Source organism: Tripterygium wilfordii, chromosome 12 (assembly GCF_013401445.1).
Source record: "Tripterygium wilfordii isolate XIE 37 chromosome 12, ASM1340144v1, whole genome shotgun sequence".
In the NCBI taxonomy this organism is placed as follows: domain Eukaryota; kingdom Viridiplantae; phylum Streptophyta; class Magnoliopsida; order Celastrales; family Celastraceae; genus Tripterygium; species Tripterygium wilfordii.
In genome coordinates, this window is record NC_052243.1 from 1,125,926 (window position 1) to 1,153,887 (window position 27,962).

The following is a 27,962-nucleotide window of genomic DNA, read 5'->3' on the forward strand; positions in this document are numbered from 1 at the left end:
GCGAATGTGGGCAATAGTGTACCTCAACTCTCTCTTGTCCACCCAACTAATGTGATACATCATATCATGCTTACAATTTATAATTTTCAAAGAAAAATCTAAAAGGATAAAAGAAATCATGGATTTTATAATCAATATATGTTCATAAAAAAAAACCCTACTTGTCAAGGTATTGATAAAGAGAGGGACAATCCAAATACCTGAAATATAAATAGGCCAAAGGGCCTATGATTCTTCAATATACAGAGGAAAAAAAGATTCTTATATTGGTGAATCCAGTTAAAATTCAAAAAATTCCAAGGGCAAACAAAGGATTCTGTGTAGCCCATCTCCCAACATCAATTATTCATACATTCAAGACAACAATATTACTATTAAGCTATTAAGCAAACTGCATAAGCAGAAAGCTAAAAAGTACAAATCTATAGATTCACAGTGAGAAACTAATATATCCCAAAGATTAGAATAGTGCAAAATTTTAGTGCAATGTTATTCCTTATTATTTCGGAAAAAAGGCTCCTCAGAGGCTCTTCAACCCTCATATAGCAGCAAAAACTAGAAGAGAATTATTTTATTCTGCTTGTGCTTAAGGCTTTATATTGTATTACCTATTCAAGAAGACAGTGAGCAAGGGGAACAGGTCATGAGGAAGAAGCAAAACCACATTCAGTAACGAGAAAATGGAGCTGTCGTTGCAAATGCAGGACCTGTTACAGACATAATAGTAAATATAAATAAAATCTTGATACAGTTCTCATTCAACAGAGAAAGCAAAAGGTGTTAATTAACATCAGCATCAATAATTTCTACTTGAATTTCTTCTTGACAAACTATCAGACATAATGCTTTTTAGAGACTATAGAACACATCTTAGTCCCTCTGTTTCAGAAAAACTAATTGATTCTACCATTTGAATGTTCACACACAAATACACAATACCGTTTTCTTTTTCCATCACCACATTTCCACTTCAATTTATAAATGAATCATGAAAAGACTGTTAACATATGTAAAGCCCTTAAGCTCCCGTCGATGATCATTGACTCGTTGCCTTGATCCTTAGGCCATTTTTACTTTCAAACAGAATTTTCAAGTTCCTTAGGATTTCTTTATGCATCAATATAATTATTACACAACATTTAGGGACCCAAGGGTTACAACTTACAACTGTATTCTCAAACCAGTAGCTGTTTAATCAACTAGTCACAGACATTTGAATTGGATAATAAAAATTTTCAAGTAAAAATGAATTTCCCACATCTATACGGAATGAAATCATCAGGAGTTTCTAGCAATTCAAGCTTAAGAAAACACCAAATGAACAAAGCTTAATTGAGAAAAAGTGTGACAGATTTTTAAAACTCTCCCAATATCCTGGCTGTGTGATACAGAGATTGCCCAAAAGAAACGTTCACCTTGAAAATGAAATAATATAATCAAAAGGAAAAAGGGAGGATTGGCTCCAAGGAAACTTTACCTCTTCTTGAAGCAAGGATGGAAGATTGTCAGTTGACATGAGACGAGTGATTTCCGTGCATAGCTTCTCCTCTTTAACACCATGCCATATGTCTTGAGGCAGGGTCAACAAAAGTACTGTCAGAACATCAGCTGGATATGGATGCATACATTTGCAACTACCTTGATCAAATTCACACAAACAAGTGGGTTCTGTGTGGGATGAAGGGACAAGCATGTCAATCCCCTGTTCACTGCCAGAGGTGACAACGCTCCCCGACACCAAAGTGACAGGCTTTTCACCATCAACGGTTAAGAATTTCACCTCTGTTTTCTTACAGCATGTCCCATATGACATGGAATTCCTAGTCAAAAGTTCTGCTCCTTGGCAACAAACATTTGCAGCGATTTCAGTTAATGAGTCACCAGCAAAAGATTTATCTGCTCCTTGGGGACAAAAATCTTTACAGAGTGAACTTTCGGAAGCCAGCCATCTCATCACATACTTGAACAGTTCAGTCTCTCGCAGTTGTTTCATTATCTCTTCCTGAAATCATATTTTAAAACTTCAAATCATCTATCCGTTTTCCTTTTTAATCCGTAAAGTTAAAAGCATAAGAACAAAAAACGCAGACCGACAGTCACCAAATAAAGTATGACACTCTTTAGAGTAATAGCTTATTTGGTGCTGTGGTGAATAACAAGCATTGGTCTAGAAGTAGTACATCATAAAATATTAAATTACTTTACATTGGAGTTTGGTAAATTTGAAAAGTACTTAGAAGAGTGTAAATACACTTATCACAAGTCCTAGTCTACCTGTGTATTGCCAATTAGAAATTTATACATGGAACAAAATACCATTACAATATCTGTAGAACCAAAAACTCTCTCTCTCTCTCTCTCTTCAAAAAAAAAAAAAAAACTCTCTCTCTCTCTCTCTCACACACACACATCAATTGAAATGGGGCAGCAAACAGGAAAAAATGCTGAGCAATTGATGTTACTGACGATTAGTTCATACTTCACGGAAAATGTTATAGCCAACCAACTTATTATCTTGATGAAGAAACCCTTCTCAACATACTTATTATAAAATTTCATAAAAGAGTGCACTTGAAGTTCAGGCTTTACCAAATAGTGCCTGATACTGAAAAGAAGGAACAAAAAAAGGCAGGCACAAAAGAAAGAGGAACAGATGAAATCTACAAAAGAACCTTGATGGCAAGTCGTCCTTTCTCCTCTTCACTTAAGGTTACACTCCCATTTTCTTGTCTGCGAACTTCAGCAACCCACTTGATGAAATTTCTCAAATCAGCAGGCGGTGATTTAAATACAATTGAGAGCACATTCTGTACATCTTTTACATCACCTCCCTTCAAAAGAAGTGGAACGTCTACTGATAAGTATTTCGTGATGCTGTTCCAACCCTCTTGTCTGCAACTCTGCCAAAAACAAAAGTAACACATAATATTAGCAACATCTTTTGGAAAAGGACAATTAACTTGCAGAACCTCAGTAGCATAAGAAAATTAAAAGATGAAAGCACATTTCAAGACAGCAAAGCGTAACTAAAAGCAAACAATATTTTCATATGGTGACACAATAACATAGTATAGAATAGACAGAGAGCTGCCCAGAAGACTGTTACCACAGTATAAAGGATGGATGGTGGTTTGTGATGTCTTGAAATAATCATGAACCTGTAAAAAAGGTGGGCACAGTTTATGACTGCATAAGGCTCATAGAATGTCAAATATGGATTTACAAAGAATAAACAGGAGCATTTCAAGAACTCAAAATCTGGAAAATTATCATAGTGTAGTAATGTGACTGAAAAAAATTCTGGATGCAGGTCTGTTAAGCTAGATGATATTCTGTCCCAGGTGCAAGCTAGGAACCATTGGACCTGAGTCACCTGACTACTAGCCAAACCAGATTTTAACCTACCTGAATTCTTATTTGGGCCCATGTGTCTCTTTGAGATGCTGGAGGAAAGCTCTTGGTAGGAACGACTTTCGCTTTCAAAAGTGTGAAATCAGTAAGCCAATTGAGGCAGTTTTTAATGGTCCAGTCATTCACAGCTTATGTGCCCCAATCTGGATAACTACATACTATCCACTGGGATTAAGTGTGTTTAGACTTCAGTATAACTATGCTTAAATCAGCTCTCAGCCACTTGGATAAGTTGTGGCTGTTGTCACAGAAGAACTTGAATTATTATCACAAATAAACAACTTTAAGAATCTGTTCTAAAGATTCGTATATGCAAGATTAAATAACAATTTAAGAAGAAAAAAGTGACTTCCAAAACTCAGATTTTTGGTGAGGGGATCTAATGGCTTGATGTGTTAATGGAACTCAAAAAATTATTAGCATACCCTCTGCGTTGACCCGTTGCTTCGTCGGTTGTATCCATGGCCTCCCAAAGAAGTGTTAGAGGAACCCAGTGAGGTGGATATTTGAATCGAGCAACATCTAAGATGAGAACCATATCACTTTCAGCATGATAGCCCCCAACAGGTGAAAAATGCCCAGTTCCAGTCTGTAATCAGACAGGAATATGAATTTCAGGCCTTTCAAAAACTCTAGTAGTTTAGTAAGCAATCCACAAGACAATCAATTTTAGCTTCAAGGTGCAAGAGATGACATATTGAACATTAACAAATTCTGAATACCATCACCTACAATCTCATCATTTTATACAGATGAATATCTTGCAAGTATGTGAATATATGAATATTGAGCTTGACCTTATGCCCAAGATATTCATTAATATTGCTATTTCGCAGGGAAAAGGAAATTGAAAGTTAAAAAGAGAGGGCAGACTTTCCCTTTCTATCGGATTATCCTAATCTACTGAACTTCACAACACAAGATAAATCAAATACAAAATGAAACCAAGGTTTCACACTTGAGCATCAATCCCCCAGTAGCAAGAATTTACTAATGACAACTAAATAAATTAATTTAATACTAACAACAAAAATAGAGAGAGAGAGAGATGTACAAGAAAATAGAAATCCAAAAGGAAATAATAGGATGAGTCACCTGCTTAAAAACCCGTCTGTCATAGGACGTAATCAAGTGGCAATCCTCCACTGAAGTACACGAAATAACATGCTTGCGGAATTCATCAACAGTGGTCTCATTGGTTCGAAACGTTTCAACTTTAGCTCCATTGCAATGGGCCAAACACGCAACTTTCCCAAATGTGATGCCTTTGACTTTAATCACAGACAGAGGCTCGCAGCAATCAAGCATAGAATCATCGAACCATCTCCACGGGCCTGCAATTCAATAGGATATAAATTGAAAACTCAAAAGGAAGTGATTCAATTGAGAGGAGAGCTACCTTTCCATGTGCGGCCAGGATCAATCGAGAGGGCATTGAGGACTATGGCGAGAGTCGCCAGTCCGCAATAAGCAGGCTCCGATTGCGTCTGATAGTACGATATCAATTTGAAGAAACCTTCCACGGTTCCTTCTTTAAGAGCTTCTGTGAAGAGTTCCTGCAATTTCACAATGAAATTTCATCACAATTACACGAGAGGCAGACATAGATAGACAGAGAGGATTTCTAGGGTTTTCTGAATCGAATTACCTTGCCTTGAGAGGAAGCGAACTCGATCGCGGGAGGAGAAGGAAGGGTTCTCCTGTAAAGCCCTGCGACAGCCATCGTTTTTTTTTTTTTTTTTTGTTCTTTTTGATTTTTCTTTTCTTCTTTGGACTGAGAGTCCGGTGTTTTACCAGATGACAAACTGCTGCTTAACTGCTTTTCCTTTTTAAAAATCTTGACCGTTAGCATTACCATATAAAAGGAACCCATGGGCCATAGCCCATAACCCAGAGTTTCCTTTTTTTTACCCATGGGCCGTAGGCCCATAAGCCAAAGTTTTTTGTCCCCAGAGTTTCTTATTTGCTTGTGATTTGATTTGGTGAGAGTAAGCTACTACAGTGGCTTTTAAGCTCACTATAATTTTTATTTTTAAACAAATTGTGAATATGTTTTGATTCTTTTGAACAGGTTTACGAAATCAAATTCGACGTGAAAAAGACATATTCCAACCTTAACATAACAAATAAGTTACTTTATTTTTAAATAGCAACCGATTGGCAACCGAGCCATCTTTCATTGGTAACATAGCGAATAAGTTAATGATGCAAATAAGCTAATGACTATAAATATTCCAACCTTAACAAATAAGTTGGAGAAATATTAGCAAAAGGAAATCTTCCACATACGCCTAGTAATGAGAGTAGGGTAAAATATTCCAACCTATTGCATACTAAGGTCTCATCTCCAGTATCATTAAGCCATCTAAGGTAGAGCCGTAGAGCAGAACAAAAGGTACGACAGATATCAACTTCTCACTTCTGAACCAGGATTTCCTTGGTCAACTTGGATAGTCCCATTGCTGAATCTGTTCCTTCACATTTCAAACAAAAATTAACAGTCAAGTCTGCCATTTGATGCTAATTGGTTGGGAAAAAAAAAGGGACTTCATCTAGCTACCAAACTGCATCACCATTGGTGCATGGTCACTGATCCCCGCTGGACCGCATTGGAGAAAAGAATCATTGAAGTTCTGTATCCAATCCACCATGACTAAGCCATACATCTTAAGTGCGCAACAAGCAATCTTGCTCGCTCCAGCGGGGGGTAAGAGCCATGAGAGAAAGGAGTTGAATCAAACTAAGACAGAATACAAGCAGTATTATACCTTAACATAGAACAATTATCAAACCAAATGCACAAGAAAACCATTCAAGGAAGTAGTGAATGAGATTCCACAAAAAGGAACCCTCTAATCTGAAGTCAGGAGACATGATACGAATTTGGATAAGGAGTTCAATCAAATAAATATTTGAACCGGATCATAATTTGAAGCTCAAGGTTTCCAATGGAGCAGAAGGCACAAAATTGTAAACACATGACTGATAATTGACTATATTTTGGAGACATCAGAAAATATAAGAATTTTACCAACCAATAAATAGTCAAACGTAAACAGATTATAAGCAATATTTATACCTAAAGGTAAGCCAGTCATCAAAGCAAACACAAGAGAATAATAGTAAACACAGCATCAAAAACAAGTCAAAATTGCAACCAACAAAAAAAAGAAAAAGAAAAATCAAGGAAATAGGTCACTTACGATTGATTTGATCCATAATGCCTCGGAAGGAAATCTTTCAGACTGACCAAGCAACGAGAGTATGGGTAAAGACGACCCCTGTGTACATCTATGTTGTTCCTATCGAGAACAATTTCCAACCTTTTGCTTTCAAGATGATAGCTAAATATTACATGACAATCCCCAAGGAACAAAACTTCAGAAGTCGGATGCCATGCATAGGGCCCGAACCCGAATGGACAATATTCATGAATTAAATATAGAAGTTGGAGCATTGGATCTTCAATCGAAGGGTTATTGCAGAGGATAGGCTTCATAATCCATGGAGAACCAAGTTTTAGACTATGGTCCTCTAGAAGCCAAATCAGCACCTTAGTCCCATCATGAGAAGCATAATATAAACGACCTCTGGATGCACCAATAATTCCCATGTCACTTGTACCCCTCTCTGGCAGCTCAATTTCTCGGACATTCATTTCATTGAGATCAAAACACAAAAGGAGCTTCTCAGTTGATAACTTATATAGCACCCCATCCAAATAAATAACACGCGTGATCCAAGAATATTTTCTTATTCCATATCCATGATAATATTTTTCATTTTCATGATTATATTTGTTTGACACTCTGATGCGAACTGAAGCTTTAGCTGGCATTTCGAGAGTAATCCACTTCCCTGTATCTGAAGAGAATATGTTCAATTTCAGTACTTCACAATAACAATCACCATGCTTGCAACGTATGTACACCATACGTACAACCTTATAATGCGGGGACTTGCTAGGGTTAAAAGCCAAACAAGTATAAGATTTTGAGTATTCTCCAACAAAACCAGGGATCTCCACACACTGTTTGGTAGCAGGGTTGCATACATAGTACTGAAGGTAGACTGTACATCCCGGAGCGCGGCTCTCCCAACAATCGCAGCCCCTGAGAAAAAGAAGCAGTCCATTGCAACAATCAAGAAAGTCCCGTGGAGCCGGAATAAATGGCAAAAGGGCCTCATATGACTGAACAAATTCTTCAGCTTCGGCAATAGCGACAGCGTCAGGAGGAGAAGTCAAAGTAGCATACACAAGTTCGTTTGTATAACGGCCTTCCACCATGCTAGAATGAACGACGAACCCGCAAACGGGTGCAGTGGCTGATAATTTAGGAATACAGACATTGTTAATTAAGTTGTGCCATGAATTGGAGACACACTTGAGTCTGATAAGAGACCTTTCGGGTAAACGGCAAAGAATCTCAACCAAGACATCATCAGGTAACTCAAAACCTATCTCATCACAATTAGCCATCATTGATCCCTCTTCCTCAACCTCCTCGTTTCTTTCCCCCAAAAAAGAGAGTAAAATCAATCAACGAAAATAAACCTGATTTGCACAGGAATCCCTAAACACTTGAACAAATTTCTCTTGAACTGGCAAGTAATCTAACAATGAATTAGCTTAAATATTGTAACAAACTGTAATTGGAAGGGAAAACGAGTGAATAGTTACTAACCAAGAAAATCGAAGCACCGATTCTTCCCCTTAAATCGACTGCTACGATTGTGAATTTGTCATGAGTTACGATTTGTTTTTATTTTAACGATAGGATGGGAACAAGTGCCCTTAGGCAGTTAGGCCCACAGGCCCACTGGATCCTTCAAATAAATGAACTAAACAGACAATAAGAACCATTGCAGAACCACTGGGCTTTATTCTCCGATACTAAAAGGCCCAGTAGCATCTGAAATGACATTTTATTCCGATGTCGACCTCAGGCCACTCCCACGTTGACACCTGTCCGTTTTTGGGCTTGTCTCAATCTGTTAAATGTCCCTTTCATGGGACAACGCAGTGTTGTCAGTCGGCGGCTGCAGCGCTGTCGGTTTCTCCGGCTGCCTATAACCGCAGGCTTTGTTGTCCGCTGACGCCGGCTCGGCGGCTCCCACTCCTCTCTTTTTCACGGTTACCGAGCCACAAAGTAAAGTTCGATTGGTTTGGTTGAATCCCACCCGTTGGGGGTTTCGGCTATGAAGGTAAACCGTACGATGTGCATGAGCTTTATTGGAACGACTGCGTCTTCTTCTGGTAGACTGAACATTTGTCTGTTTTTATCCGCACAGTTCTGTTTTTATTACATGCGTTTTGTGAATCTGTACGGCCTATAGACAAAATGTCAATATTGTCCCCCTTTATTGAAACAAAAAAGGAACACGCAAGGCCAATTTAGTAATTGAACACGTTCTGCAACAAACCGGGCATTCCTGGTCTTTTTGCGTCAGAATTCTTTCGCCATTATAGACAAACAACGCCCATTCGTCTCCCTCTTAACTCCTCTTTCGTTCCCATTCCACTGCGCTTCCTTCATTCAAACACTTCTCTCTCTCGCTATCTCTCTGTTGAAATCTATAAACATCCATTCCTGAAAACCTCCATTAGAGCTCCCTAGCAATGGCTCCAAAATTTTTGTTTCTGATCAGTTTCCAGCTCTTCCTCTTCCTTGTCATTTCGCAGGAGCAACCGCTTCTCGATATGGCAGAGCAAGACTCGGTTTACCGGGTCCTTGAGTCAGTCAACCCAACAATCCCGTGGCGTTCAATCTTCCCCGACGACTTCTGCTACTCAGCTCCGCACGGCGTCGTTTGCGACGTCTTTTCTGAACCCAACGGATCTATTTCTGCTGTCCATATCACGGAGCTAAGCTTCGGGTATGTCTCTGATTTTAACCCGAATCCTCCTTGTTATCCGAACTCTACCTTTGACCCTCTCCTCTTCACCTCTTTCAAATACCTTCGCAAGCTTTTCTTCTACAAATGCTTCACCGACTTGCCGGTTTCGGTTTCCACTGTTTGGCCGAGTTTCGCTTCGAGTCTTGAGGAGTTGATTTTCATTGACAACCCGGCTCTCGTCGGCTCTCTAAATGGCCTTACCGGTAATTTCACGAGCCTGAAGAGGGCGGTCATCACTGGCAACGGGTTATCCGGCAACATTCCGGGTTGGGTCGTGGATTCGGTTAATCTCGAGGAGCTCACACTTTCTAGAAATCAGTTAGACGGTGCCGTTTCGACGAGTTTTTCAAAATTGAAGCTGCTACGGATTCTTGATTTGAGTCAAAATCAGTTTGACGGAAATGTCCCTGATTCAATAGCCAATCTCACACAACTGTTGAAGCTGGATTTGAGCGCAAATGCATTTTCCGGCAAAATCCCTAATATCTTGGTTAATCTGCAGAACATGGAGTTTCTGGATTTAAGCCATAACCAATTTGGCAATTTTGGAGTTCCAGTGTTCTTATCCAAGATGCCCAGATTAAGAGAGCTGCATCTGAATGGGAATTCCCTAGGAGGGCACATCCCAGAAATATGGAAAAACCTTGGAGGTATAAAGGGGATAGGATTTTCAAACATGGGACTGGTTGGGAATATTCCGGCTTCCATGGGGGTTTATTTGAGAAACCTCAGTTATCTGGGTCTGGACAACAACCAGCTTGAAGGGACAGTACCAGGGGAGCTGGGGTTCTTGGAATTTGCAGGTGAAATCAACTTGGAGAACAACAATCTGAGTGGGAGGGTCCCATTCACTGCCATGGTTGGTGAGATTTTGAAGTTGCAGGGTAACCCAGGATTGTGTGTTGATGATGTGGATTTGGTTAAAAATGGCAGCAGATTTGGACACTACCTGAAACTCTGTAATAAAACAAAACTTCCCAATCTTGTAAATCCTGTCCTTATGGGTGTAGCCTCATCTTCCTCATTGGGGTTGTCATTACCTTCTGTGGTCGTCAAGTTGATTTGGGTTTTGGTTTTCTTTGTGTGAAGAGAAGACATGGATCATGAAAAAGGTCTTAGAAATTAATAGGAATTTGTCCAACAGATATAACCTTATTAATGCTAGGATTTAGGTTTCATAGAAATTTTGGTTGTTATGTGTCTTTGTTTCTGGTAGGGGCAGATATGTAATTATATTTTGTCAATGAGATTTGCACATAGAGTGGTTTCCTTTCTTTTTCCTTCTACATAGAGGCCATAGCCCCATATATATTTCTAACCATGCTAGAAACAATTTTTTTTTAGCCGAATAACCACCCAATCCAACATAAGTCTACACAATGTCCATGTTTACTAGAGATAAGGTTGGGTCAAAACTCATGTGAGTGAAAATAGAGTTCCTAACCACTTTTAATGGGTCCTAAAATCCACGAGACTAAGGAAATCCTAAAAAAATATTCTAAGTTGGTTTGAACTCCTGATTTTAACAGCAAATCAAAACAACCATCTACTCTAAACCCAGAGATATAACCAATTAAGTTATTCTCTATGGTTGAGAACTAGAAACACTAAATCAATGTGATTATGAGTTAAAACAACATTGAATGTAATTTACAATTTTTACTACAAATAGTCATCTCACAGAACCCATAATTGATAATGTACAACATTAGTGAATTAAATAGTATAATAAAATAATGGATTAAAAAATGAAAATTCAGAGTGAGCACTAATTAAGCAAATGATGATTGTTCTAGGCTTCTAGCTAACAAATAAAAATAAATAAATAAATAAATAAACAAACAAACAAATTCTCCTCTCAAGAAATTCGTGTAAATCCTTGCTCCACTTCTTCAAGAGCGCTCAAAGCCGAAGCATGACAATGCTCATTGTTGCTGTTTGCCTTCCCAACGAATCCGGACTCCGACCCGTTATCCAACTCGACAGCTTGGGCTTTGGATCTCGACGAACCGTTTGTTCTGCCATTGACGGAGCACTCTTTCGAATTCTTCCTACGCGTTTTCTTGGGCACGTCTGGTAGGGTTCTAGACGGTGGTGAATCAGTTACTTGACCCGATTTTGTGGGGTCCAGCAAGTTCTTTGCAGAATTCTTCGAAGATCGCCTTGATTGCCGTGCTTTGTCGGCTTTTGCTTTCGTCGGCGACTCAACACCAGACACCTCGCCGGGTGCAGCCTCCGTGGACGAGCGGCGTCTTGATGATTTAGGCAAATCGGGTAGGTCACGTGCTGGAGAGTTTGGAGTAGCACGCCCACCTCTTCTGCTTGTATCTACACACAATTATGGTGTTAAAAGAAATCAAAGAAATTTACTTAGAAGTTACAACACAACGAAATAACCGTGGATAACCGGATCCATTGCTCTGTTAAATTCATGTCAAAAATGAAAAAACTGACGGCAAACACTCCTACACACAACTCATCATTCAACCGTTGATATTAAATTCATGTCAAAAATGAAAAAATCGACCGCAAACACCACTACACACAACCCATCATTCATTGCAAACAAAATTTTTTTTTTTGAAAAGTAAATTCAAATAAAATAATACCTTCAGACACCCATTTTACGGGAGTTTTTTCCTTAATCTCTCTTTCTCCATGATTCAAAGGTGCTGATGAAAAACCTGGTGATGGTGGTGGTTTAAACTCGTTCATCTGCAATCCACCATTGTTACTTATACATGAAAAACTTCTGCAGCAGTTTCAAAATCATTTTTGAAAGAAACGATTTTTGTAAGGAAAAAAAGAAGAAGAGAAATTAATGTTACCCAGCCTGGGGAATTTACCGAAGGTCCATCCCAACCAATGTGTGCCACATGCTTTACATCTGTAGGAAACCCTATCTGCATTTCTGGTTCTTTTTGATCACCATCTGCCACACAAGTTTGATCAATAATCAAAATCTATGTTTGATTGTGGATGGTTTACAGGGTTGGGAAAAGAGAATAGCTTACCAAATATTTGAGAGATATATCTAAGGCCTTTCAGAAGGCCCTTCATCTTGTTGTTTGCCATTTTAGCAGAACTGGATATTGTGAAGCTCTTATTGATGGGTGTTTAGTACAGATTGGATTGATCAAGAGAGCTTCAAATCTGAAACAAAGACAATAATCTAACATTAAAAAAATGAATTTGAAGCTGTCGAGAATAAAGGGTAACGAAGGAAATCTTACCTTTCAATTCAGGATGATCCATGATCCATGTAACATTAGAATTCAAATGCTATTTCTTGGAAGAATACCAAGATAGAAAATGAAGAAGAAAATTGCGTAAAGAACAGAAAAAGAAAAAAAGTACAATAATTGAAAAATAATATTGGGTGTTGAGAAAAGGGAGAAACCAAGATTATAATTGCTGTTTAAAGCAGAGAAAAGAAATGGGTTGATTGATTGATTGATTCAATGGCTACCCATTGTTAGTTGGCAAGCATCCTCCCTCAATCAAAACCAAAAGCTCATCGTAAATTTTGGTGCATATGTGAGAAAAGTGAGGGAGGGGCTATTATATATTTCAAGACCTAATTTTAGGATGTTTTAACGAGTCTTTCTTATGTTGTCCATTCATTTGTATATATGTGTTGACTCCTTCAGGTAATTATACACATTTTACCCTTTCAATCTCTATTTATTATGTTGTCCATTAATAAGTTTCTGCCTTTCTGGAAGAGAAGAAGGATTTCTCACTTGAATCCTATTACTGGTGGTGACCTTACATTCTGGACATTAGGGAACTAAAAGATACAGAAAGATGAAGAAGGTAGTGTTCTTTGTCCGTGTCTACCAGATGAGCAAAGATCAGTTGGGACATTCTCATCGCAACAGATGTGCCATAATTTCTCTGAACGGAGGGTGCACAAGTAACAAAATGATCACGAACACATACGAGATCGATAAAGATATAATTACTCTTGGAAGCCATGTGAGGCAAAGAATGTAACATTCTTCAGTCAATAGTGAATAACTAGATCAATGACTACATATATACTCATCTATGCAACATATCACCAACAACATATGTACCAGCAAGAGAGAAGTGATATGAATATGTGTATATATCATCTCACCTGTGTTACATTCCTGCTGCAATGGTGGAAGCTAATGTCCTGAATGTAAGGTCACCACCAGTACTAGGATTCAAGTGAGAAATCCTTCTTCTCTTGCAGGCAGGAAGAGCTAATGTCAATGTAAGGTCACCAGCAGTAACAGGATTCAAGTGAGAAATCCTTCTTCTCTTGCAGGCAGGAAGTGTCATGTCATCCTTGGACAATGAACACGGAAGCAACATAAATCCCTTCTGAGAAACAAAAATCCAATCATCCTTGAACATACAGCCAGTCTCAATCACCTTAACCTCTTCTTTTACACAACAATTCTCAGCCTCTACTTGCTGACATCCATTTTCATCAACTTTTTCCCAAAATTCTTCTTTCTGTTCTTCAATCAAGCCAGTCAAAAAAGGGTGTTCCAGCAGGGTGATGAATACCCGCCACACGGGATGGGGGCCCAAGTCTAGCATCACAAGTTTGGGTCTAACTCTCTATTGAAAACCCAGGTTGACAATAGGAGGTTTGTCCTCCCTTATAAGCTAGACTCCAAACCCACCATCTTCCGATGTGGGATTCTCATCAATCCTCCCCCTTGGGAGGATGCACGTCCTCGTGCATGGCCTTGACTGTACCATTTCGGCATACGGCCCACTTACCGCCCCAAGCCTTGCGAGCCAGGGTCACATAGCCTTGCCAGGTCCAGTGGATCTAGGGCTTTCCCAGTTACTTTTAACGGCCTTTTTCTTTCTCTTTTTTTTAACGGCCTCTTTCTCTTTTCCAACCCGCCCACAATGGACACGGCCCACTGTCTGCTAACCCAACTCCACAAAGGAATGGGCTCTGGGATAGGCCCGCCTACGATAGTGCCAGTCCACGGGCCTACACACAGGTGCGTGCACTCTCAATGAAAGCACCAATGATGAATACCCGCCACACGGGATGGGGGCCCAAGTCTAGCATCACAAGTTTGGGCCTAACTCTCTATTGAAAACCCAGGTTGACAATAGGAGGTTTGTCCTCCCTTATAAGCTAGACTCCAAACCCACCATCTTCCGATGTGGGATTCTCATCACAGCGTCTTGGCCGTGGGTCTATCCGCTGGTGTCCTCACAAAACATGCTCTCAAGAAAGCTTCAGTCTCACCTGGAAACCTAAAAGCAAGATAAGGCTCTTCACTGGCAATCTTGTGGTAGAGATCGTCAGTTGTCTCATTGAAACCAAGTGGCCAAATAGAGTACCCTGTTAGCATCTCATACACCACACACCCTAATGCCCAAATATCCGAGGCACAATCCTGTACACCATGGACAACAGTTTCTGGTGCCAAGTAACAAGGAGTTCCTTTCACGTGATCAAATTCCCTACTCCTTCTCTTCGCTAACCAAAAATCGGCAATCTTTGCCACAAAATCACCATCTTCAGATAAAACTAGGAGTACATTATCAGGCTTAATGTCGCAGTGAACATACCCGGAATCTTGTCTATGAGAAAGCCCTAGAAGCAATTGCCTTGTATAACGCTTCACTTGTCCAGCAGGCATCCAACGCCAAAGCAATTTCTTGATAAGATGAGCGAGGGAACCACCGGAAGCGTACTCCAGTAACAAGTTGTAGACGGTGTCGCCGTTGTCGTTGACAGTGAATTCCTCGCCGAAACAGGTGATGATGTACGGGTGAGCACCCTGAGCTCTGAAGATAGGTGAAAACTTCAATCTCGTTCTCTATTGTCTCCGAAAACAAAATCTCAGCAGATTTGACGGCAAACACAGGAGGTAGGGGAAGACCAGAGTCACGAGACAAGACTTGGGATGAGCCAAGAAAACAGAGCCGAAAGCACCTTTGCCGATGAGAGCACCTCTCTCCCACTCACAGTGAAATCGATCGTCAGACGCCATTGCCAGAAATCTTTGTGTGGAAAATCTTTGACAAAATAAGGAAAAGTATGTATAAACCCTAGAAGGAAATCCGAAAGATACACTAACGGTCTTTTTTCCCGGGCTTATTCATTAAATTATATTATTGCCCAAAATCAATCTGCTTTCGTCCCAGGCCCGGCAGGCTTTGCTAACATTTTGTCTATTGGCCCTATTCCTACGCCCAATTAATTAACAGCCCACCGCCATATCACTGAGCTACTCAGAAATAATGAGAGAAATCTCATAGAGTTCAATTCCGATTGTCAACCCACATGACCAATATGAGTTTCAAGGTTTTTTCCGTAACTCCCAGAACTTATTCAAAGTGACTCCGTTCTATGCATCAGTTCATAGAAAACCGGCTTGGAAGTCGCCCCCATTTGGTCATTAAAACATTTTTTAAAGATTACGACAAAATAAAAAATATACGAGATTTTAAATCCAATGGTTAGAGTACAAAACCCAAGTCCTCCATTACATATATATTGTGAGCATACATTTGCAAACGAAACCCATTACAGTTGATGCATGAACAGAAAACTATCTGAATGCATATATATGACAAAGTATTTATAAAGACTTGGAAGTAACAATCAAGCGAAAAAAAGAAATGACTTAGCACTCCACTCCACATTGTTTAAGAATTGGACCTTTTTGCTTAGGCAAGAAGGGATCAATTCTAACCCAAACCAATGAGAAAATCGATGCAAGAAGTATAGACCAAAGCACCACAATTGTTGGAGTCCTGTTCTGTCTTCCCATCAAACCTTTGAGGAATGGATAAAGATGGACGATGACCCAGAATGCGAAAAACAGCTTCCCAAACAGAGGACCCCATGACCCATAACCATTGTTGATTGCATCAGAAACTCCTGCCACAACTCCGACCATGTTCAGGATTATCAGTGTTGTTGGTGGGATGAGAAGGGTAGTCCATTTGAATAGGTAGAGCTCCCCAAAATCCGCATCGTCTGCTGATTTTGACGTTACAGTGAAATTTGTGTCAACTCCAGCAAGGACCTTGAGGAGGCCTTGGAAGACAGCGAAAAGGTGAGCGGATACCCCACCGATCACCCAGAATTGCTCGTTACGCCACCAGTCCTGGATGCTGACACCACTCCAGCGGAGCTCTAGCACGCCGGTTAGTATGATTGAGATGAAAAGTGCCATGAACCAAATGCTAGCAAAGTTATTCAACTGCAAGATATAAAAGACTTCTTGGTTACAAAACATGGTCGTTAATGATCTTACAATTACTTGTATAGCAAGTAATAGCTACGACTTACAGTTGGAATGATGAATTTTCCTGTGAGAAGGCAGACAGCAGGAATAGTGCAGTAGGCAAGCAGAGGAATTGAAGTGAAAGGGTAGACAATGGTGTTGGTGTAAGCAAGTCTCTCCAGCCATTTCAGTTTTCCACCATAAGCATACCACAGAGGACAATGGCGACTGAGAAAAATTTCGACAGATCCTAACGCCCATCTCAGAACTTGGTGCAATCTATCAGACAGATTTATAGGAGCTGATCCCTTGAAAGCCGGTCTCTTTGGCACGCAGTACACTGACTTCCATCCTCGACAATGCATCTTGAAGCCCGTCAAAATGTCTTCTGTCACTGAACCATAAATCCATCCAATCTGCAATGAAAAAGAAAAAATCCTCAAATAAGGCATATATTTGGAATGATGTCCATTGAGTCCTTAACTCTATATGTAGTTCTTTACCTCTTTGCCCCATTCAGTTTTCTCTTCATAGCCAATACTGATGACATGAATGGCTTCCTTGACGAGTGATGTAGAATTAGTCCCGTCAGGAAGGCCACCGTCTTCCTTGAGAGTTGAGGCAATGAAAACCGGTGACTGCCCAAATCGTTTCTCAAAGTTCTTCTGGGACATCAATGATGATTTCTCCAATTCCTCATAACCTTCTAGTCCTTCCTCGATGTCTTCGAGATCAAAGGTGGGTCCAGATCCTTTCCTTAAATACTGCTTCCCCATCATTTTCTTTTTCTTGGTGTATAGTCCTCCAAGAAAACTTTTCTTTTGCCCTTTCTTCTTGGATTTTTTCCTTGAACCTCCAAAGCAGCAGCAGCACCATGAAGGCCAGCAATCACAATGCATCTTAGGCCGCTTCTCGGACACTGGAGGATCGTAGCCATATAAGGCCTGCCTGTTGAAGACACATCCAGTGCCAACATATACCGGCCCTTGGATCCCATCCAGGCCTTTCATGTTAATCTGTAAGTGGAAAACACTCGAGATCATCCCACAGAACAAGAAATCAGACTATATGAGAATAGAAATGAATCATTGCAATCTAGTGTTACTTACATCAAAGAAAACAACGTTGCGATTAGCATATCTGTCGTGGCGATCAATACCGTCAAACCTCTGGGGAAACTGCACATAGCACAGCTTCTTCCCAAGCTGGGGATCCATCAAAAAGCACATTGCTTCCCTGATGGCCTTGCTGTTGTTGATATAGTGATCACAATCCAAATTCAACATAAAAGGTGCATTTGTAAGCACTGCAGAGACCCGAACCTAGCGATGGCACACAGCATTGTAATATATCAGTGAATTTCTATGGCATGAATGAAGGAAATAATATTTTTCCTAGAAATATACTTACAAGAGCATTCATAGCACCAGCTTTCTTGTGATGTTGATAGCCAGGTCGCTTCTCACGTGAAACGTATACTAGCTTCGGAAGCTCCTTACCATCCACATCAAGTGCACCAGCACTTCCCAAATAGACCTTCAAAACATAAAATTGAATTGCATTGTTGATTGTCAGGATGTAAGGAACGAGAAAGAGAGAACGGGTCATTTCAGTACCTGAATCATTCCAGGATGATCCCGAGTATTGTTTCCAGGCCATGGGCTTCCATCCTGCATAACCCATCCTTCTTCAGGTTTCTTCTGAGCATTAGCTACCAATGCATTGATTCTCACTTTGAATTCTTCATATTCTCTCTGCAACACAATACAAACAATCATTACTTAAAAAAAGTAGCTAAAACATACAACATTGATTGCTAAATCAGGTTCCAAGGAGTAGTTTGAGAAGCTAACTTGCTTACTTTCATGGCTCTGCGCTCCTTTACAAAGTTGGGATGAACTTTATCTTTCAGGTAGTCGATCTTCTCGGAGAAGTAGAACTCAGGTGCCCTTGGCTCAATGTTATGCTTCTTACAAAACGGCACCCATCGCCTTGCAAATTCAGCAGTTTCTGATAATGTGTCGAAAAGAAGCATCGATGCACCGTCATCTGATACATAACAACTGACCTTTTCGACTGGATAATCAACAGACAAGATTGATAGGACTGTGTTTGCAGTTATAATTGGAGGTTCCTTGAGAGGGTCCACAGTACTCACATAGACATCAACTGGAAGTAAACGAGAAGGCTCGCCCTCACGCTCAAACCTCAAGGACAGGCGATCAAGGTAGGTTTCACGGTTAATGGGGAACCATTTGGGGAACTGGTCAAGTATCCAAGACAAAGCAAACCATATCTCACAAATAACAGAGATTAACCATAATGGGAAAGCATCGTGGGCCGGTGTTAAGATCCGGAAACGGAAAAAGAAGCAAAGAATGATTAGGCGAAGGACAATGACAATGCGGTATGGATTGATTTTGCTTGAAGAGATTGGGACTTTCCTCCAAAGTGGTTGCCTAGCTTCAGTTGTGCTGCAAGACCAAAGATTCTACATTTGGAAAAATTGTTCCTTATGGTTCTACTTCTATCTATGAAAATTTACCAATTAAGAGAACTTACAGGTAGTCGTCTTCTTCATCTCCTTGTTCATTTGCTTCATCATCTTTGCTCACAAGACCTTTCTTCTCTTGCCGGACTTTCCATTTCTCTACTCTCTCTTTCCATTCTTCATTGCTGTAAACCTCTTTATCTCCTCCCAAATCTTTCCCAGTAACTGCACCAATCACCACCAACACATTAATGTATTGGAAGTGGAAGGGAAAGGAAATCTGAATGAACAATTTAAATGGATAATGTATATATATATATATATATATATATATAACAAATACAGTTTCTCTTACTGCTTCCAGCAACTGAAGCAGCATTGTGATTCCATTGTGGCTGATGGGTCTCTCCATTTTCCTGCAAATTCACCACCCTTAGCCTTGGTTTCTTTCAAAATCACAAAATTTCAGTTTAATCTGAAAATCATTGTGAACATATGTTACCGAGTGATTTGCATCGTTGTGCTGCTGATCCAAGTCACCATGGTGACTCTTAGTCTGAAAATCGTCGAAATCATCTGCATCGAATTCATCTTCTTCATCTCCTGGAATTTTAGGACAGCCTGTTAAGGAAGTAAAAAAAGTCCCAAGTTAAGCTCTCACAATACATTAACAAACCAGAAGACTTTCATTAACACAAATTCAATAAGAGAGAATAAATTAAATCAACCTTTGTGTCGCTTGTATCGAGTATTGCACTGAGGGCAGCACTGGTTCCCATCACTTCTCTCATACTCATAACAAGGCCTGCACACTGGGAACCCACAAACATGACATGCCACAAACATGTTTCCATCTTCTCTGTACCCAATCTCATCTCCACAAACTCTGCATATTTTCGACACAGAGTGGCGTGTCGGAGGCCGATGATGCTACATTAACCATTCACGACAGGAAGAGAAAAACACACCCAATATGAGATTGTTTGAGTACAAAACAACAGAATTAACAAAAAATTAAAAAATTAAAGAAAGAATGAAAGATTACCTCATCGTCATATGCGGCCATGGTGTTTGAGGCCATGGCAAGAACGCCCAAGTTAATGCAGAGAGAGCTTGTGAGAAGAGAGGAGGCGATGGATGTGGGTATTATAGTAAGGTAAGAGTATAGTTTGTATGGAGGTGTCTGGTACCAAACTGTAAGTTGAGAAGTCGTGGGTTTGATTCAAAGAGAAGTCATGGGAGTCACAGGTGAGAGAAGGACTTATACGCAGAGAGTTTGCTTGCAATGACAAATTCCTGACCATTCTGTAGCTTGGACTTAAAGGTGCCTCTATTGCTGACGCTTGCCTTTCCCATACCAAACTAACAATACCCACACACATATAGGGTATATATATACACCTTTGCTTGTATATATATACCCCACAAGTAGACATAAACTCTCAAAAAGTCTTTTTTTTTGGCGTTTGTCATGTAGATGTTGCTAAGTAGTTCTCTCCCGACTTAGGATCTATAGTGCTTGAGATCGGGAGTTACTTAGGACCTATAGTTCTCGAGATCGGGAATTCAAAACACTCAACTGAGATGTTTTCTTGTGGACTTCTACTTCCGTAGCTTTTCCATGTTGAGATATTTTGTTATGGAATCCTAGTTTCGTGCCCTATCCTACCTTTTTCTACTATTTTTTTCTTGTTTACTACTCCTTTTATCCGTCTTAGATATTGACTTGCAAAAAAAATCTCCAAAGATAAAAATTCACATCAACAAATTGCTACCCACCACCTATTTCAACAGCAACACAACTTCCTTTATCCTTTCTATTTTAAAGATCACTGGTATCTTGAAACAGTGAAGTAGTCTCTCAAGTCTTCATTGCACCTGCATTTTTTGATCTAATCTTTGGTACCAAAAATCTTCATTTTCTGTATCACTGGATTTCAAGAAAAAAGAGTACAACACAATCATCAGTACAAGACACCAAGGTTTCTACAAATTGAGACTCTCGATGGTTTTAGGGAACCATTTCAAATGCATGTTCTGCAGCTTCAACCAATGAAGAACAAGTACAAATAAGGAGGTTGAAGGCTAATGAACACTCTTCCCATGAAATTTGTCTCTTGGACTAAATAGAGTGCATAACAATACTCCAATAGAGACATCAAACAAAAACTAGAGAGCATTGAAGTTTCAGAATATTATTGGCCGGGGCACCTCCTAATAAATAACGCTTAAAATCTTCCATAATCTTAAGTTTCAAAGCGCTGTGAGTCGGGCACCACAAGGGTTCTACAAAGATTAAATTTTTTCCATGCACGTCAGTTTATTGCCGATGGCTTACTCATCGGTTCTTGGACGCTTTGAGGGCTGGGAACTTGACTCAGACACATTTGGCTCATGACCATCAGGATTTTCACTTTGTGGTGCCTTCTGTTTGCCCCCTAAATCCTGAAAGCTTTTTTCTGGAGTAGAGTTGGCCTTGACACCATCAGTTCCAGTTTCCACATGGGAGGCACCCAATTCATCTTTTGCAGGGGAATCTTGGATTGCATCAGAAGATGGGGCTGACGAATTCTCCAAAGCAGAGGATGATGCCTTCAGCTTATCAATGCCAGACTTGCATTGCTTCTCAAACATCATTTGGAGGCACCTGCCTTGTTCTTCTATCCGTAGCTGTAAATTTCGTTGGATCTGTTGAATAGAGAAATACATCTATATTACACACCACAAATTACATGCCACATCTAATGTGCGTGGCTGCATGCAAGTGTAGATCCTAGGTTCAAAGAGTGGGGATGAATCAAGGAAGATTCTAGCATAAAATCTTACCACACCAAAAGGGATTACCATTTAGCCTAGCTTTTTTCCCCCTCAGACTAGCTAGTTTGTACTCAAAAAGGTGAAATCCAACATGATTATCTTACAAATGATTAAGAGTATTAGCTCAGAGAATTCTTAAATTGCTATGTTGCACGATGATAGTGAATCTATTCATCCAGTGTACCATTTTTCACAATCTAAATGACTACTGTTTCCCCTTCAGCCATTTGTTAACAGCAACCATGAAAAATCCACGAGGCCAATATAACGTGGGTTAGAGTCTGAAGGACCCAAAGTCTAATCCCACTGTCATGTAATGAGAGAACTATGATTATCCTATATAGACTAGACGCTAACTTTATTCTCACTGCAAATTCTGATCCCATCACACATCAATGGGGGAAAGGTGCCGACCCATTGATAGAAATCTCTCTCCGTTCCTCTCATTTCTTCCCATTTTTAACAGTGTGTTCATAAGGAGGTGTTTCAATAGCAGAAAAAATGGATTATTTTAAAAAACCTTGCTCAGTGATTGATACCCACAGTTTAAGAGGTTTAGGTTCCAACCCTCCAAAAAAATGTTAGTAACTTGGCTACTTCCATTCCCTTATACCCCTCTCTCCAAAAATCTCCTTAAAAGTTCATCCACTTCAATTCTCAAAAGAATTTCAGGCAGTATCCTTGTTAGCCACATAAAATATGGACCATATTATCTTTTACAAAAATTACAGGCACAAACTGGCTAGAAATAGGGCTACAAAAGTGATTTTCATGGTGAAATAAAACTGTAACCAGAGCCAAGCAGAAAGATATTTAGGTAGAATTTTATACCTCAAGTTGTTCATGCAGTCTCTTTTGAACTTCCATCTGCAATCTCAAAGCTTCAGTTATCTCGATACCTCTGCTATCCACAAAAAGAACAGTGAGTACAATCTGGCTAATAATTAAAAACATATTGTAACTGCGTGACACAGTAACTTCATGTAAAAGCTTAAACTGTGTCAATATAGCCCCCTCCATGACCCAATCTGGAATCCTTGCCCATTTTATATGCTTGCCCCATCTTATCATTCAAGGTATAACCTTTTTCAAATATCAGATTAAATTTCAAATCCTCATTTGGAACTACTTGACATTTTGACAATAATTACTAATTCTCATTCAAGGACATACACTCGCCTAAGGAAGAAGTCATTATCAAATCCACCAAATGATAAAGATTTTTTAAAGTATCTAAGAAAATAAATTTTTATCAGTTACTGACTCAATAACTAGTAAATAGACAGCCTTAATTAATAAACTGTAACCCAGGAAAGACATTCCTGACTAGCAACTACCTATATTAAGCCCTGTCCAATCCTGAATGAAAAGTGTAAGCAGAAAAAACCTAATTTTGAATAAAAAAACAAACATAGGCAATCAAGTAAGTCTGTGCTTTTCTGAATTTATCAAACATAAAAAGGAATCAATATATCTCAAATTATTTTCTTCAGTTCAAACATATTCTGAATGCATAACATTCCTAACCTAACAAACATAAATGGAAGCCACAATAAAGAATAAATAAGCATCACACATTCTCACCATATAACATATTAACAATTCATGCTCAATGCATTAATGAACTATTTTCTTACGTTTTCAAGTCAAGAGAAGATATATCATCAATAGTTGTTGGTCTTTTCTCTGAGAATCCTGCAAAGTGAGAAAAATCGTTCATTTTTTTCAACAAGCAAAAGAGAATAGCTCATTATTCTAAATAAATGTACCTCATATTAAATTCCTTAAGTATGCTGTACTACAGGAGGCAAACTAAGCTAGCGAACCCATAAGATCCAAACAAAGTCTATCTATGTAAAGCATAAAATCAGAAAGATACTTAAAGCAACACTATTGGAGTTGATCTCTTCAGCACAAGTTCAAGCACGACAGGATGAGAACAAAAGGAGGGAAAGGAATAAGGTTAAAGGGGAAAATATGCAAACGAAGATGTGCTAATAAGCAGTTGGAAGATAAATATATGGGAAAAACAAGAAACCAAATATGGAACTTGTAGTTTCTTTTGGATACCTTCTGATGAGTCTGGTCTATATCTGGCAGTTCTATATTTCTGCAATTCAAGGATCAAGATCCTCCATTAGAAAGTAAAAAAAAAATTATCCACCAGCTTGCATGAGTTTATTTGAGCAGATATCATGATATGTGGAATATAGTTGACAACCTGCAGGTGGCTTTTTACATGATAGATGGTCAAGCCTTCAACTTTCATGAGCTTTAGCACCCCCTTCGGAGTAGCTCCTGTTTTGGTTAAGAATGCAAAATTAATTGACGCAGTAGTCTCATAGGCTAAGGATGATAATTTCGTGAGGACAGGAGAATTTACACACTTTCACTACCACCAAGTTGATTGACAGCCTCCACAAAGGCCTCATGTAGTTCAGGTGTCCACCGCATACGTGGCTTGGCCAGGGAGCTAGTTGCAGGTGATGAGGGGGTAGCAACGGTATGGATTTCTACAGATGGGGCAGGAAGCTGCTGATGAACATTGAGATGGGGAGCTAGAATAGTTGAAGATGATTTTGGCACCTGACACATCACCTGTAAAAACAAAATAAGAAATGTAATTCATAAAAATAGTAACATAAATATTCAATTTCCTGGGAAAGGTGTCTTAAGAGGATCCCACCTTTTGCTCCAGGTCTGCGACACTGTTGTCAACAAGAAGCTCGTTCCAATTAGCATTCAAATCATCATCATCGTTGATTAGTTGGTCAGCCCATTCCTGCCAATCATTTGGTTTATTATATTCTTCAGATGCCACAACCGCAGTGTTGCATTCAATTTGCCTGTCCTGGACTGTGACATTTACGGGGAAATCAGAAAAATCAGGAAGAGACTCTGTACACCAGGAATCACTGTTTTCTTTGGTGTAGCAACTTGATGTGGTAGAATGAGGCAACCCTCTAGGCAAAGCTTCTTGATTAGTTGATGAATGAGTAAAGAAAGGAGTGTTCCTTGAATGTTTTTCACCAGGGGAAACAGAAGAGTAATGAAGATCTGTTGAGAAGCCTGCAGATGATGAAAATATATGACCAACTACTCCACTGTTAGAAGTTGAGCGGACCAGAGACCTTGCCATTATTTCCCTTTCCATAGAAATTCGTTGAGAGTCAGGCAACTTGGGATATGACTGTTCTCGAGAAGCTGGAAGGACTGGCAAAGATGAAGCCGGTGGTCCAGACACCCCAAGGTCAGTTAGCTGTTTTGCTCCTGATCTCTGAATGGATAAAGCAGGGCGTGCCTCCATAACTGTTCTGATATCAAGCAGGAGAGCAAACATAAGTTGCGCAATCAATATCAGCCCTTGGTGAACTTCTTTTCAGAGAAAGATTAAAAAAAGAAGTGATATTAACTATGTTTCTGGCATTCTGCAGCTAACCCTATTATGGAGATAACAGTCAAGTATAATCCACCTAGAGACATTATTATAACTTGGAACCCACACGACACAACAGGAAAGCTCATCAAATGTCAGGTGTGGAAACTTCAAGAAGAATGAAAAAGAACAAAAAAAAGAGTTACTTACTATCGTTGAGAAGATCATGAATTGTTTCAAGTGGACAAAATCGAGAAAACTGAAAAGGGATACAAAAAGGTTGTAATGACACTTTTATATATACATGTGTATTAAGTTCTGATGGCAGTAAGGTTACATGTAACAAAAAGTCAAATAATTTGCTGTTTGATCAGCATATTACTTCAGTGAAGGGTGAAAAGTTATAGATCTACAGGCTTCTCCATGATAGCTTGTCCATCTCAAGCAAAATGCTAATAGTAAATTATGTTTTATTTTGTTTATTGAGGGGGGGGGGAGTAAAGTACATCTCCAATAAGAATGATTATGTAAATGCAGACGTTAATCATTATAAAATTCGCATTAGGGGGGGGGGGGACAAAGAACCAAAGGTACAACAGGGCATCCAAATTTGAGATAAACACCTCTCAGTTCCAATTTCACGGTTAAAAGGAAGAGTGAAGAAAATACATGACTCAAAACACCGGGACAAGGAACCGCATCAGCTCAATTATAGAGTCACAAGACATGCACTATATAAATGAAGACTTTACACATCACTTTGCACAGCCATTTCTCGATTGTACCTTTTTCTCACTACCAGTAACTTCAGATATTAAGAAACCAACTTACTTTCCCTATGCCTCAAGACTGTAAATGCCAAAAAATCACCCATAATATGATAGAAAATACTACTCATTACTACAAACAATAAGAATCTAGCAAGCTATACTTGGCAATTGGGATCAACTCCCAGTCATAAATGAACAAAGTTTGCAGTCAGGATCACTATCAATGCCTGGCAGTTGGGCATCTAAAACTACCAAAGCTGCCCATTTAATATCAATAAGCGAAAATTCCCAAAACATTTAGAAGTAGCCAAAAAAACTCTCATCACAGTTCCTCGTCTTGTGCCACATCTTTAGCACAATCATATGCAACACTCAAGCCCCACGTTCTGAGAGAATTTCTCCTCCTGATTCCAATCTATTTAGGATCATATTCCACGAGATTTAATATCTAAGGACTGAAATTCCGAAAGAAGATAAGGTAAAAACGCACACCCTCATTAAGAATCTAATAAGAAGAATATGAACAAGAATTCAGCCATTCAAAACAATCACGTACAGATAGCAAACCATGCACCAGAAGCATCAAACGACTGATACGAACCAAATACTACTTATGTCATAAACCAGAGCAAGAGCAACACAATTGAACGAATAAAGACAACCCAATTCGAAATTCTACCCAAAACAGATTGGAAAAGGCGGAATTTAAAGTAAATTCCAACTGGGTATCCAAAATCACAGCTGTACATCCAAATGATTCTATCCATAGTGTCACTCAATGAAAAACACAAAAAAGCATATGCAAAATTAGGGGGGCGGACATATCGAGTTCTTACCTAAAAGGCTAAAACTTCATGAAAATCTCCAAACAAACAACGGAAGTCCGAAGAGAACCGAAACGCGATAGAACTAACGCACCGAATTCTGACACAACAGCTGGGAGAGTCGTCCCGAATTCCGTCACCGGCGTGCGATATAAGTGAACGGTGACGAGTGCGCTTTGTCCCTCTTCATCGGGGAGCTCTTGGCCATGGGCTTTTGGGCTCTGGCTGCGTGTCCACTGTCCACAAAGAAGTAAGAACAGCGAAACTATCCCACGCGCCTTTGAAAGAGCGTGGAGAACAAGAAGCGTTGATGGTGGGGGAGTACCGAGAAGCATGTGCGGGGCCGGGCCCTGATTGGCGAGTGGGGTAATATCTGATGGATCGCACGTGCGGGTTCAAATTTCCTATTTTGCCATAACAGACTTGTCCTTTCAATTGCTTAAAAAGCCATCAATTTTTTTTTTAGAAGAAAAGCCATAATTGTTTTTAATCCATTTTTTATTGTGAATTATTATTTCTAGTTTTTTTTAAAAAATTAGGTGGACACGTGTCATTTCCGCTATGGACAATATGATATTATAAATTTTTGTACATTTTTCATGAATTTAATTTTTTTTTATTAATGGTTCATTTATCCTAAGTGAGAGTTGATGGAATAAAGAGTGAAAGTAGAAGAAGAGCCAAAATGGAATTTCCCATCTTCAATGCCACCAACCAAGAATATTCCATCCCAAAATTAGTTGTTCCTTTTTTGTTTGGAAAGAGAGAAAATGCATAATTTTACTTTTGTAGTTTCCTAATTTCCCTTCTTAGCAAGAAAAATATCAAAGAATTACTAAAATTGTGGCAAACGCAATCCTATTAAGTTTGTAGATAACAAATTAGGTCAAACTTTATTAATTTAGCATTGCTATATTTTTTAATGTTGTTTTTATAATTACTACATAAAACGCAACGGGTGTTGCATACGTCATGAGTTCGTAAGGGATGGAGTCCTAGTCTAGTTTAAGAATCACATGATCATGGTACAATTGTTGAAAAATCTCATCTCGCTAAAATAAATATTTGTTCGACAACTTATAAGCTCGTGATTTCTTTGACCTAATAAGATACGTGTTAAAATTTCGTCATCTC

General features: G+C 39.3%; 7 protein-coding genes across 13 annotated transcripts; 1 reads left to right on the forward strand and 6 right to left on the reverse strand.

The window, feature by feature from the left end:
• Window positions 1-206: 206 nt before the first annotated feature.
• LOC120011380 (glutathione gamma-glutamylcysteinyltransferase 3-like) lies at window positions 207-5,222 on the reverse strand. Its single transcript, XM_038862485.1, has 8 exons — window positions 5,060-5,222; window positions 4,811-4,967; window positions 4,507-4,745; window positions 3,837-4,000; window positions 3,107-3,158; window positions 2,673-2,900; window positions 1,478-2,002; window positions 207-707 (listed from the first exon to the last, which is right to left on the reverse strand). The coding sequence occupies exons 1-8, from the start codon at window positions 5,132-5,134 to the stop codon at window positions 642-644; spliced, it is 1,506 nt and encodes a 501-aa protein (XP_038718413.1). The 5' UTR covers window positions 5,135-5,222; the 3' UTR covers window positions 207-641.
• Window positions 5,223-5,529: 307 nt separating this feature from the next.
• LOC120011382 (F-box protein At5g07610-like) lies at window positions 5,530-8,215 on the reverse strand. 4 transcript variants are annotated; one of them, XR_005471015.1, is made up of 3 exons: window positions 6,615-8,155; window positions 5,985-6,151; window positions 5,530-5,885 (listed from the first exon to the last, which is right to left on the reverse strand). XR_005471015.1 is itself a non-coding variant. In XM_038862487.1 (3 exons), exons 2-3 carry the CDS (start codon window positions 7,892-7,894, stop codon window positions 6,079-6,081), a joined length of 1,353 nt encoding a protein of 450 aa, XP_038718415.1. In that variant the 5' UTR covers window positions 7,895-8,013; window positions 8,097-8,215; the 3' UTR covers window positions 5,530-6,078. The 4 variants fall into 4 exon arrangements, 3 of the variants coding, with proteins under 3 accessions (XP_038718415.1, XP_038718417.1, XP_038718416.1); XM_038862487.1 differs by having other exon boundaries at window positions 5,530-6,151; window positions 6,615-8,013; window positions 8,097-8,215; XM_038862489.1 differs by lacking the exon at window positions 5,985-6,151 and having other exon boundaries at window positions 5,530-5,879.
• Window positions 8,216-8,770: 555 nt separating this feature from the next.
• Window positions 8,771-10,576, forward strand: LOC120011381 (piriformospora indica-insensitive protein 2-like). Its single transcript, XM_038862486.1, has one exon. It carries the CDS (start codon window positions 9,032-9,034, stop codon window positions 10,394-10,396), a length of 1,365 nt encoding a protein of 454 aa, XP_038718414.1. The 5' UTR covers window positions 8,771-9,031; the 3' UTR covers window positions 10,397-10,576.
• A 442-nt stretch (window positions 10,577-11,018) lies between these two features.
• Window positions 11,019-12,452, reverse strand: LOC120011531 (CRIB domain-containing protein RIC6-like). Its single transcript, XM_038862664.1, has 4 exons — window positions 12,324-12,452; window positions 12,138-12,241; window positions 11,919-12,024; window positions 11,019-11,637 (listed from the first exon to the last, which is right to left on the reverse strand). Exons 1-4 carry the CDS (start codon window positions 12,382-12,384, stop codon window positions 11,168-11,170), a joined length of 741 nt encoding a protein of 246 aa, XP_038718592.1. The 5' UTR covers window positions 12,385-12,452; the 3' UTR covers window positions 11,019-11,167.
• A 2,031-nt stretch (window positions 12,453-14,483) lies between these two features.
• On the reverse strand, window positions 14,484-15,362 carry LOC120011210 (mitogen-activated protein kinase kinase kinase 17-like). The gene has a single exon (XM_038862274.1). It carries the CDS (start codon window positions 14,952-14,954, stop codon window positions 14,484-14,486), a length of 471 nt encoding a protein of 156 aa, XP_038718202.1. The 5' UTR covers window positions 14,955-15,362.
• Window positions 15,363-15,746: 384 nt separating this feature from the next.
• Window positions 15,747-20,423, reverse strand: LOC120011211 (cellulose synthase A catalytic subunit 4 [UDP-forming]). Its single transcript, XM_038862275.1, has 12 exons — window positions 20,232-20,423; window positions 19,770-19,971; window positions 19,544-19,662; window positions 19,397-19,457; window positions 19,113-19,266; window positions 18,412-19,024; window positions 18,167-18,304; window positions 17,961-18,086; window positions 17,660-17,872; window positions 17,054-17,566; window positions 16,616-16,966; window positions 15,747-16,526 (listed from the first exon to the last, which is right to left on the reverse strand). The coding sequence occupies exons 1-12, from the start codon at window positions 20,421-20,423 to the stop codon at window positions 15,945-15,947; spliced, it is 3,264 nt and encodes a 1,087-aa protein (XP_038718203.1). The 3' UTR covers window positions 15,747-15,944.
• Window positions 20,424-20,953: 530 nt separating this feature from the next.
• Window positions 20,954-27,061, reverse strand: LOC120011104 (protein PHOSPHATE STARVATION RESPONSE 1-like). Of its 4 annotated transcripts, XM_038862148.1 has the most exons (9): window positions 26,841-27,061; window positions 25,445-25,493; window positions 24,545-25,172; window positions 24,246-24,456; window positions 24,080-24,156; window positions 23,929-23,968; window positions 23,496-23,553; window positions 22,690-22,762; window positions 20,954-21,729 (listed from the first exon to the last, which is right to left on the reverse strand). In XM_038862148.1, exons 3-9 carry the CDS (start codon window positions 25,163-25,165, stop codon window positions 21,376-21,378), a joined length of 1,434 nt encoding a protein of 477 aa, XP_038718076.1. In that variant the 5' UTR covers window positions 25,166-25,172; window positions 25,445-25,493; window positions 26,841-27,061; the 3' UTR covers window positions 20,954-21,375. The 4 variants fall into 4 exon arrangements, with proteins under 4 accessions (XP_038718076.1, XP_038718075.1, XP_038718074.1 ...); XM_038862147.1 differs by lacking the exon at window positions 25,445-25,493 and having other exon boundaries at window positions 24,545-25,167; XM_038862146.1 differs by lacking the exon at window positions 25,445-25,493 and having other exon boundaries at window positions 26,841-27,060.
• Between the last annotated feature and the right edge of the window lie 901 nt (window positions 27,062-27,962).

What these genes read in the sequence shown, in the direction of transcription:
- LOC120011381 (XM_038862486.1), top strand. Translation starts at nt 9,032, where the DNA reads ATGGCTCCAAAATTTTTGTTTCTGATCAGTTTCCAGCTCTTCCTCTTC.
- LOC120011531 (XM_038862664.1), bottom strand. Translation starts at nt 12,384, where the DNA reads ATGGCAAACAACAAGATGAAGGGCCTTCTGAAAGGCCTTAGATATATC. An exon ending in ATATATCTCTCAAATATTTG is followed by an intron (nt 12,242 to 12,323) that starts GTAAGCTATTCT and finishes CTTGTGTGGCAG; the next exon opens with ATGGTGATCAAAAAGAACCA. An exon ending in CGGTAAATTCCCCAGGCTGG is followed by an intron (nt 12,025 to 12,137) that starts GTAACATTAATT and finishes GGTGGATTGCAG; the next exon opens with ATGAACGAGTTTAAACCACC.
- LOC120011104 (XM_038862147.1), bottom strand. Translation starts at nt 25,165, where the DNA reads ATGGAGGCACGCCCTGCTTTATCCATTCAGAGATCAGGAGCAAAACAG. An exon ending in TCGCAGACCTGGAGCAAAAG is followed by an intron (nt 24,457 to 24,544) that starts GTGGGATCCTCT and finishes TTGTTTTTACAG; the next exon opens with GTGATGTGTCAGGTGCCAAA. An exon ending in TCAACTTGGTGGTAGTGAAA is followed by an intron (nt 24,157 to 24,245) that starts GTGTGTAAATTC and finishes TAACCAAAACAG; the next exon opens with GAGCTACTCCGAAGGGGGTG.
- LOC120011211 (XM_038862275.1), bottom strand. Translation starts at nt 20,423, where the DNA reads ATGTGTGTGGGTATTGTTAGTTTGGTATGGGAAAGGCAAGCGTCAGCA. An exon ending in TCGATACAAGCGACACAAAG is followed by an intron (nt 19,663 to 19,769) that starts GTTGATTTAATT and finishes CTTCCTTAACAG; the next exon opens with GCTGTCCTAAAATTCCAGGA. An exon ending in CTGGTGCTATGAATGCTCTT is followed by an intron (nt 17,873 to 17,960) that starts GTAAGTATATTT and finishes TGCCATCGCTAG; the next exon opens with GTTCGGGTCTCTGCAGTGCT.
- LOC120011210 (XM_038862274.1), bottom strand. Translation starts at nt 14,954, where the DNA reads ATGCCTGCTGGACAAGTGAAGCGTTATACAAGGCAATTGCTTCTAGGG.
- LOC120011380 (XM_038862485.1), bottom strand. Translation starts at nt 5,134, where the DNA reads ATGGCTGTCGCAGGGCTTTACAGGAGAACCCTTCCTTCTCCTCCCGCG. An exon ending in TCGCTTCCTCTCAAGGCAAG is followed by an intron (nt 4,968 to 5,059) that starts GTAATTCGATTC and finishes GTGAAATTGCAG; the next exon opens with GAACTCTTCACAGAAGCTCT. An exon ending in ACAGACGGGTTTTTAAGCAG is followed by an intron (nt 4,001 to 4,506) that starts GTGACTCATCCT and finishes GTCTGATTACAG; the next exon opens with ACTGGAACTGGGCATTTTTC.
- LOC120011382 (XM_038862487.1), bottom strand. Translation starts at nt 7,894, where the DNA reads ATGATGGCTAATTGTGATGAGATAGGTTTTGAGTTACCTGATGATGTC. An exon ending in CATTATGGATCAAATCAATC is followed by an intron (nt 6,152 to 6,614) that starts GTAAGTGACCTA and finishes ATTCTGTCTTAG; the next exon opens with TTTGATTCAACTCCTTTCTC.